Here is a 10,192-nt window from a genome sequence, read left to right on the forward strand (position 1 = left end):
TATGGCCTCCTTGAGCCATATTGCTACCTTGGTGATCGATTAGTCCCTTTTTAAAGACTAGTAATGATGGACTGCTTTTCAGCCACAGTCCAGAAAACCATACGTTGTTCATATCAGACAACATAAGCAACATTTAGCTAACTTGTGCTCTCATTTTTCTTTTCTTTTGCCTCTCACCCCCCAACCAGTCGCGACAGATGGCTGCCCCTTCCTGAGCCTGGTTCTGTCAAAGGTTTCTTCCTGTTTAAAGGGAGTTTTTCCTTTCCACCGTGCCTAGTGCTTGCTCACAGGGGATCATTTGATTGTTGGGGTTTAATTTGTTAAAAAACATAACAAATTAGGTGAGGGGTTCACATAATAGAGAGCACAACAAAAACTACAAATTTAAAAAAAAATTGTTAGTTGCAAATCAAAATAAAGACAACAGTTTCTGAAAAACATCTCTTACGGCTCTGTTTATTTGCTTAAATGAACACTTGTATTTTTTTGTCATAGAAGAATATACATTGTCTTAAGTATTTAATAATTTTAAATTTAGCCCTGCGCTGCATGAGATAAACACAGACGGCTGTCGGCCTGGCGAGGGAAAGTTCCTCTTCAACCTCCAAACTCAACCCAGTTTGTTACTTGCAGCATCGCAAAATTAGACACAGCAATTTCTTAGAGTCTGGTTTAAGTCCTGAAATGACATCTCATTACCTGTCACGGTTCTGGGTCAGTTTGACCCAGTATTTTGAGTTGTTATGTTTTGGTGTGTTTTTGCATTATGGATAGTTTTCTTATTCTCTTGTGGTGCTTTTTTTGGTTATCATGATGATGATGATGATGATTAATCTATGTTTTAGTTCTTCTTGTTTAGGGATTAGTTCTTACGGTGTGTTCACACCGAACGCGATGGACGCGAATAAAACGCCCCAAACGCCCCTAATTTGACGCGTGTACATTCGCGTCTCAACGCGTGTCCAAGAAAAATCCATCGCGCGTCAAAATATGATATTTTGACGCGCGTGAACCGGAAATGTGGGAGGAATGTGGGAGGGAGTTGTGCCAGACCTGGTTTTGCAAGATGGCAGCTATCGAGCTAGCGCTTGAAGAGAGAGTCTCCCTTCTCTATGTACTGTGGAGAGCAGAGCAGCAGCGTAAAAGACGTCCTCGCCGTACCTGGGTCCATCAGGTCCTCCAGGCGCGTGAGCAGTTTGGTGAGTTTCACCATTTGCTCCAGGAGCTGCGCCTGGATGACGGCAGATTCCAGCGATATCATCGTCTGTCACCCGGCCAGTTTGAGGACCTGCTTTCCCGTGTCGGTCCCAGAATCGCCCGCCTAGACACCAATTACAGGCGCTCAATCCCACCTGCAGAGCGCCTGTCCGTCTGCCTGAGGTTAGTAAAAGTGGTCAATACGGTAGTCCTTTATTGATACCTGTGCTAATATATGCTAAACCAGCCATTTATACACTGCTAACATGGATGTGCTATGCTAACAGTGAATGCTGTCGGTGTTTACTGATGGCATAGCACATCCATGTTAGCAGTGTATCGTGTATACACTGCTAACATGGATGTGCTATAACAGTGAATGCTGTCGGCGTGTATAAACTATCGTTTATACACTGCTAACATGGATGTGCTATGCTAACAGTGAATGCTGTCGGCGTTTACTGATGGCATAGCACATCCATGTTAGCAGTGTATCGTGTATACACTGCTAACATGGATGTGCTATAACAGTGAATGCTGTCGGCGTGTATAAACTATCGTTTATACACTGCTAACATGGATGTGCTATGCTAACAGTGAATGCTGTCGGCGTTTACTGATGGCATAGCACATCCATGTTAGCAGTGTATCGTTTATACACTGCTAACATGGATGTGCTATGCTAACAGTGAATGCTCTCGGTGTTTACCGATAGCAAACTGGTACTGTTTATAATATTTCTAGTGATACTCAGATGGTCTCATCAAGTCCCGATTTAATTTAATTCGATTTATGCTGTTATCAGTGGTTGAATGATAGCATGGCTGTGGTGTCATAGGTATGGTGAGCCAGATCATCCCCCAGGTAGCGACGGCCATCTGGGACTGTCTAGTGGACGATTTCACGGCTGTGCCTTCAACTGAAGACTGGCGGTCCATCGCAGAGGGATTCCAGGAGCGCTGGAACTTCCCCCTCTGTTGTGGAGCTCTGGATGGGAAGCACGTCCAGACGAAGGCACCCCCCAACTCAGGATCCATGTTCCACAACTACAAGGGAACTTTCTCCTTTTTAAAATTTTCTTAATAAATGGATCTCTACTCCAAAATAACCTAACCTCTCTTTATTCTCTTAAGTAACTTGTCTTCACTATGTTCCTATAACCAGTGTGATGCAAAAGTTTGAGCAACCTTATTAATAGTCATTATTTTCCTGTATGAATCGGTTACAGTAAAAAATGTCAATTACATATATCATATAGGAGACACACACATTGATATACACTACATATTTATGTTATTTCTCTTTTTATGTGTTGCCAATATATGCACCTGCTTTATTTAGTGTAAAGTTATTGCACACTTTCTGTAAATCCAGTGAACTGCATTTCACGTCTCAAATATCACTGTGTGTGTCTCCTATATGATGTATTTAACTGACAATTTAAATTGTGACAAATAACGATTTGTACAGGACAATGATGGCTATTAACAAGGTTGCCCAAACTTTTGCATCCCACTGTATCAGTATATTTTGTCATTAGTATAATATGAAATAAATTCTACTTGTGTCAAGTCGGGTGCCAATATTTGCTGTGTAGTAGAACAGAGACATTTGTCATTATAAATGTTTATTTGATAAAATATATAAATTCAGTAATAAAAAGATTCAACATAAATATATAAAATTTAACTATTTACAGAGAGACAGGAATAAAAAGGACCCAGCTTGGAGTGGAAGAGCCTCAGGGGAGAAGGAGGAGAAGAATAAGAACATTGTTTCTGCCCTGGAGAGCTGCTGCCTCATCAGAAAACTACTGATCATTAGGGTCCAATGTTTCCAAATTTAGCACAGCTGTGCTGTTGTCAAAAACTAATTTATGAATTTGGAATTTCACGAATTCTCGTGTCTGAGGCGGCATGCTCTCCAGAGCAGGAACAAGGCCGAGGAGGAAATACTCTGTTGCAGACGGGCGTGGCCTCTTTAGGGACTCCAGGATAGCCAGCTCCACCGCCGATGGACCATCCTGGGACCCTTCCCTCGACCGCCTTCGAGCTCTCCTCCTCTGTGGGCCTGTAAAAAACAGAACAAAACACCACAAAGAAATGAGAAGGCTGCTACTAGATTGTCATTTTCAAAATTGAAAAAAAAAACAGGATATGAACAGATTGGTTGTAGATATTTAGTAAAGGTGATCACAAGGGAATCCAAGCAAGTAAAAAGCTATCAGTGCTTGATGTTCATACCTGTGGGTGCAGCAGCAGGAGTGGAGGGACCAGGGACTGGGGAGTCAGGAGAAGCAACAGGGGAGGACTCTGCTGCATGATAACTTGACTCTATCAAGACAATATTAAATGTTAACAGGTTGAAGACAATAGTCATAGAGAATATTATATTATTATATACTTATTATTATATACAGTGGTCTCCCATTTATTGCAGCACATGAACAGTAGTCACAGTTCTCACAAGTTGATTCTCAAAGTGCAAACCTTTGTCGATTTTAAAACGTAAAAGTATTATGCCGCGCTTTTTCTCCGTCTGCGGCGCCACTTTTGTGCGCCTTTTTTGCTCCTGGTGCAGGTGTCTATTTCCGAATGAGGGTCATAGTTATGAGTGTTTTTGTGCTGTTTTTTTCTATTTGAAGTGATGGTTATCAAAACCAAACATGATAAGTTTGGCAAGCGCAGGAGACACGACACGGAGGAGATTTGTCATTTGGGCTGCAGAATGCAATGCGCATCGTTGAAAGCTGTACGGTGCAATAAAAAAAATCAGCGAAAAGGCGAGGCAGTGACGGATGAACAGCGGGACTACTTTATACTGTTTATTAATAAACAAAATATATTCCTGTATGACAACACGCATAAATTAACTGCCTACATTAATTAATTGTAAACATACCTTCTGACTGACACTCCCCTGCTGCCTCTTCGGGCTGTCCCTGGTCCTCGGGGGAGAAGTTCTCCACGGTCCGCACCATATTTCCGCTGGTCTCCCGCGGGGTGAGGAAGGGGTCCAGAAACCCCATGACCGCGAAGAACTTCCATCTCCTCCCCGATCCTGCTGCAGACCCACTCCTCTTCTCCTTCTCTGACCTCTTCTCCTTATTATATGTGTCCCTGAGGCTCTTCCACTTTCTCCTGCAGATGTCCTCTGAATAAACGCATTATCTGGTTAGCGGAAAGGTATTTGTACAACAGTGGGAAAATCGCGGGACAGTAGGCGCGCTTGCTAGCTTTTGCACGGCTTCATCGGGTCAGTCTGAAAATTAAAAAGAATAAGGAATGAACTTACCAGGTTGCCCGATCTCCTCACTTATGTGTCTCCAAGCTAGGTCCTTTTTATTCCTGTCTCGGTAGAAATAGGAGCTGGCATCATATAGCTCGGGGTGGTTAGCCACGGCGCTGATCAGCTTTTCCTCCATACTGAATGAAGAATGAAGGGCTTTGGCTGGATCTGCCCCTTTGACCTAGGTCAGAGCCACGTCACCAGGCTCCTGATTGGTTGTCGCGGCGCGATTTGACGCTGGAGTTCAGATTTTTCCAACTCGAGCGGTAGACGCGAAACGCGCGTATGCACAAAGTGCAACACAAAAACTCACGCGCGTGGTTTTATTCGCGCGTCAAACGCGCCTGACGCGCTACACTGACGCGCGTTTCACGCGTTTTGGCGTTTTCGCGACGCAAATCTGCTTCCGAATTTTCGCGGGACCCGCAATCGCGCGTCATCGCGCCTTTCCATTGACTTTACATGTAAACCTGACGCTCTATTCGCGTCCATCGCGTTCGGTGTGAACACACCGTTAGGTTTTGTGTTCTCATGTTTTTTGCTGGTTTAGTTCAGTGTCTAGTCCAGGGGTGGCCAACCAGTCAGAGACCAAGAGCCACTTTTTTTTTACTGTGTTACCGCAAAGAGCCACATCCTACACATGGGCACACATGAACATCACCCATCCTTTCCTCCCTCTCTCTCTCTCTCTCTCTCTCTCTCTCTCTCTCTCACTCACTCACTCACACACACACACACACACACACACACACACACACCCCAATATGATAATGACTCCTACAGTACTAAAACCACAGGCCAGTCATTTTCAACAATTGTGTGCACTGTCTCACACACACAAACTCTCAGTTCAACCAAGTCCACAAACAAAAATATAATAATCTACAATAGCATTTACTTTTACAATGCATGTTGTTTAATGGGACTTCTGGCATTCCTTGCCTTGTATGTTGACCCAAACATTGACAGTATCTTAAGCGCAGCCCGTTTGACATTGGGGTATTTTTCCATTGGCATACTTTTCCAGAACTCAATGGTCCCTTCCCTTAAAGCAGGTTTCAATTGGTCCTCCTCACAAAGATCGATCATCTCCAACTCAGCCGCAGCTTTATCTGTGACTAGCGAGACTTTCAAACAGCCGGTCTCTGCATTCAATGGGTCGACGAGGAACGTAATCTGTGGCCTTTTCAATTGTAGATCATGGAACCCGGTCACAAAGCTTTCGTGCAAGTTTTCAATCAGCGTTGCATATCTGGCTCTTTGCTTACTCAGGGCAGCGCTGGTGACTTGCCCGCTTGGCTTTTAGCAGAGTGGGAAAATGCGTTAAATCTCCCTTTTGAATATGTGTCTTGAACAGCTTCAGTTTGTTGACAAACGCAAACACACTTTGCACCAGGTCAGGCAGCATTTTTAACTTACCCTGCAGGGTCAGGTTATGTCTGTCCAAGTGACACAGCATGTCGACCAAAAAGGCCAGATCCATAATCCACTTGAGGTCCGAGAGCACGGGATAGTCCTTGTCCTTCTCTTCCATAAACAGTTTCATGGCATCCAAAAGCTCAAAGAAGTGAGAGAGTACCTGGCCTTTTGACAGCCACCTCGCAGTGCAGCGGCAGGTCACCTGGAAGCCCTTGGTCCAGCTCAGCAATGAGATTCTTGAATTGACTGTGGTTAAGCACATGTGTGCGGATATAGTTGACGATTTCCATCATAGGCTTCATGACGTTATCTAAATTCAATGATTTAGACACGAGTTGCTCCATGTGGATGATGCAGTGGAAATTCCAAAAGTCAGGAATAGTTCGGTCAGCTTTGCACAGCCCCACAAGCCCGTTCACAGATCCCATCATGGCTGGTGCTCCATCCGTGGCTATTGCAGTTCATTTCGTTATGGGCAGATTTGCTTTTTCTAATGCAGCCATCATGGTTTCTTTCACATCTGTGCCACGGGTTCTGTCTTTTAATGGCACAATATCCAGGAGTTCTTTGATCACACAATCGTTTGACACAGACTGTGCAAATATTGCCCACTGAGGCTTGTCTTGTATATCACAACTCTCATCCAATGCGACACTAAAATGTTCATCTTCATATTTTCTTTTTGCTGTGTATTTTTTCCTTGCCATTTTAAGGGCAAACTTGCTACTGGGAAACTTTGCGGTATTTTCATCTCACACACATGGCCATTTAATGAAAATACCGTATTGAACTCAAGCGAAGCGAACGTGCACATTTTAAAACAACAACACAAAAAACCCCCAAAACACAAACTTTGATATGAACGTAAGAGCCGCATGAAACCAGGCAAAGAGCCGCATGCGGCTCGAGAGCCGCGGGTTGGCCACCCCTGGTCTAGTCTGTCTCTCTCTGTCCGTGTCTTAGTTTAGTGTGTATTGTATCCTGTTTTATTTTGAAGGATTGTGTCTTATGTCAGTGTGTCCAGCTTCGATCCCCTGACTCGTTAGCCCCAATCTCTCCCAGCTGTGTCTCCCTCCTGTTTTCCATTCCCCGATTACTTCCCTGTGTATATTAGCCCTGTGTTTGCCCTTGCTCAGTGCTGCATCGTACCGTCGGATTATGCCTGTGTGTTTTATACTGTGTTCAGTATTTTCGTGTTCACTACCCTTGTTCAGTTCATGTTTTAATTTCTCCAGCAATAAAGCTGAGGTTTTGAGTTACAATTCTGTGTTTGAGTCCTGCATTTGGATCCTCATCTCCGCCTGCCCGCACACAGAGCCCTGTATTTAAAATCCAACTCTTACCTGAACTCTCCTGCCTTTCTGTCTCTCTCGCTGCTTTGTAACGCACCATCCCCCTTTTGACATTAGATAATGGTAAATCAAACCTGCACTGCAGAGAGGTTGGCATAACAGGAAGTCGAGATGATAACGATAGACCAGCCTTCAAACTAAGACGCGTGATGTATAAAAGTCTTTCTACTGAGTAAAGGACAGTTTGAGTTTCCTGCTGGCACCATGCACTGTCTTCACAAGTTTCTTCTTTGTTTTCTACCATGTCTACAAGGCATCAGTGTGAACATCAAATATATCTGATTTATCTTACGGCTGTAAACGGCACACTAACTTTATCATCTTCTTTTTTTTTAATTTACCAGAGTTTTCAACAGGAATTATTCATGGAACAAAAGCTCCGGACAACTCGATACCCTACATGGGATCAGTTCAGAATAACAAGGGTCAACATGTCTGTAGAGAATTCCTCATCACTGAAGACTTTGTGCTCACTGCTGCACACTGTGACCGGTTGTGAGTTAGATTTCCTGTTCATGAAGTTCATCCAAAAACAAACTTTTTCAAACTTGTGTTTATTGATCAGATCACTCTAAGTTATTGATAAGGCAGATGTTATTTCGAGGGAAAATAAAACACAATTAAGTGCAATAGCATCAAATAAAAATGACCTTTGACTTCTGACAGCCGTTGGTTACATGAAAATGTGTTTCTATTTTTTACTTCATGTTGTGTCTCCAGTTGTGTGTGAACGTTCGATTAGTTCACAGAGTACAAACAATTCAGCCTCCACGTGCTGAAATAAACCTAAAAGAAAATCAAGTGTTTCTGGTGGCGAACCTGTTGATGAGCCGACGGTGGTGGACGTGTCTGTCATCGAACCAAAGGTCTGTAAGAAACACTGGCCTGGTCTTCCTGCCAGTGTTTCCTGTGCAGGTGGATATGGAACAACCAAAGGATTCTGTCAGGTATGTTTTCTGTGATTTCAGTGGAAACTTGTGTTCTGTTGACAAATGTATAAAAAATATATATATATAATCTGACATATTAAAATCCTCACAGGGTGAGGTAATACCAGGATGCTCTGTAGAATCCTGACCACTTTTTCATGGGAATTGATCGGCTGCTGACCGCAAGGCACTGCAGCGGGTGATATAAACAGCCCAATTATTCCACCATTTATACTGGCCTTATCTGTATTTATACATGTAAATGGTAAACGGCAAATGTACTGGTTCTTATAGAGCTACTCTTTCTACTGTTCTTTACACAACTTGTGCATTCACCCATTCGCACAAGCACATTTTTCTAGGTGCTTTCTAAGTAACATTCACACACACTCTGTGTGAATGTCAGAGATGATCTGCTCTACCACCTGAGCTACAGCCACCCCGTGTGTGTTGACAATAAACTGAAATCCTAATCCTAAAATGTGGGTCGTGTTTTGGGTCTGCCACTTGAGGATACACAGAAATAAGCCATGCTGAACAGATTTCCACATCTTTTCATCTCATCACAAATGCCTCCAAGATACCTGAAAAGCTTCTGTTTCATTTTATATGGAGAAATAAAAGCTAATATTTACAAACAGTATTTTGTTTAATGTTAAAAGAATCTGGTGGTTTGGAAGTTTAAAGTTTGAGACATTAAAGTTACACGGTTAACTACTGTAAGGAACAAAAAGACACTGTTAGAAACTCTTTCTTCAAACATATCCTTCATTTGATACATTAAATGATGCATGAATTCTACTAATTCTATTCTACTACATCAGTCATGCGTGATAAGCACTGTTGATGATTCACCAGCAGGATCGTTTTACGCTGAAATCATTTTGAAATCAGGACGGTGTGTGGCCACAAAATAAATGATTCATATCAAATGTGTTAAACCTAAAGTAAGAAGCTCATTTTGGAAATGTGAGGGGGGAGAAAGTGGAGACGTTTGACTTCAGATGTTTGGTGTAAAAACAAAGCTCTCAGGAGACTCCTCGAATACTGTAACTCTGTGAGTACAGTAATGGAGTATTTTTACTTTGTTACATCATTGATTAACATCAGTCAGCCTTTTAATATCATTTATTTAAAAAGACGTTTGTCTGTCTGTGTGCGTGATGCTCTGCGAAGCGTCCTGCATTAGAAACAATGGAAAACTATCCACATCTCTCATTTTCAGCGACTCGTTTGATTTCTGATGCAGTACGCTCATTTGGCCACACAGCGGCGCTGCTGACTTGTTAAATAGCTCAGCAGAAACATTTCAAATTATTTCATTCAGCATTCGTTTCGTGTCTCACTATGAAAAGGCCTCATGCGTGACCTCATCAGAAGCTCAAATGCCATTACAGCAGCCATAAGTGACGCCCATGTCAGGAGCGACAAGTTTCTGGTCACCTTCTGGTGTGCTGTATACAAAAGCCAGCCGGCCCTCATAGATCCAGTTAAAATTTTTATTTTATCTTAAAAGCTGGAGCTGCTTTTATTTGAACTCATTTATCACAAAAGAGAAAACACATTAATAGAGGAAAGGGGAGGACGAGTCACAGATATCCTCGGTCCTGCTATGTTTTCTGAAGCGTCTCATTCTGTGGCTTGGAGCCACTGCTGGATGAAACACGAGTCGACTTTTCAGGAATGGAAGAGAACCTGCTTTAATTTTGCAGCTGTAACTTGGAGTGTTTTACAACAATTTGCAAGCAGCTCCACAGCAACAGTCGGGCTCCCTGGCTGCATAAAAGTCACTTTTTTTTTTGCCTTTTTTAGGTTGTAATTTGTACTCACACTGCTGCTTGGCTAAAGTAGCAGCTAACAGAAAAGACACACACACACACATTTTGTTGCTGTTTCTCCCTCTCATGTTAACTTTGGGCAGAAAAAAACAGGCTATGTGGTCAATCAAATTTAACTTTCAGTTGATCTCCAGTGATTAACAAGGCAAAAAAAACTTTAGATAAAATG

The 10,192-nt window shown here is 42.7% G+C and overlaps 1 protein-coding gene and 1 long non-coding RNA gene across 2 annotated transcripts; one reads left to right on the forward strand and one right to left on the reverse strand.

Moving 5' to 3' along the window:
• Positions 1–874: 874 nt before the first annotated feature.
• Positions 875–2,305, forward strand: LOC146704393 (uncharacterized). Its single transcript, XR_014921167.1, has 2 exons — positions 875–1,380; positions 2,036–2,305. It is a non-coding gene; the product is annotated as an uncharacterized LOC146704393 (long non-coding RNA).
• A 392-nt stretch (positions 2,306–2,697) lies between these two features.
• LOC146704394 (uncharacterized) lies at positions 2,698–4,998 on the reverse strand. The gene is made up of 4 exons (XM_085461513.1): positions 4,492–4,998; positions 4,099–4,350; positions 3,441–3,530; positions 2,698–3,267 (listed from the first exon to the last, which is right to left on the reverse strand). The coding sequence occupies exons 1-4, from the start codon at positions 4,619–4,621 to the stop codon at positions 3,008–3,010; spliced, it is 732 nt and encodes a 243-aa protein (XP_085317639.1). The 5' UTR covers positions 4,622–4,998; the 3' UTR covers positions 2,698–3,007.
• Positions 4,999–10,192: the final 5,194 nt, after the last annotated feature.

Source organism: Copadichromis virginalis, linkage group LG7, assembly GCF_057382275.1.
Source record: "Copadichromis virginalis isolate Kocher_CV1m ecotype Utaka linkage group LG7, C_Virginalis_male_GT1.1, whole genome shotgun sequence".
In the NCBI taxonomy this organism is placed as follows: Eukaryota; Metazoa; Chordata; class Actinopteri; order Cichliformes; family Cichlidae; genus Copadichromis; species Copadichromis virginalis.

Excerpts from the sequence above, each read along its gene's own strand:
- LOC146704394 (XM_085461513.1), bottom strand. The coding sequence starts at position 4,621 with ATGGAGGAAAAGCTGATCAGCGCCGTGGCTAACCACCCCGAGCTATAT. Across the intron at positions 3,531-4,098 it reads AGGGGAGTGTCAGTCAGAAG|AGTCAAGTTATCATGCAGCA; the intron begins GTATGTTTACAA and ends TTGTCTTGATAG. Across the intron at positions 3,268-3,440 it reads TCCTGCTGCTGCACCCACAG|GCCCACAGAGGAGGAGAGCT; the intron begins GTATGAACATCA and ends TGTTTTTTACAG.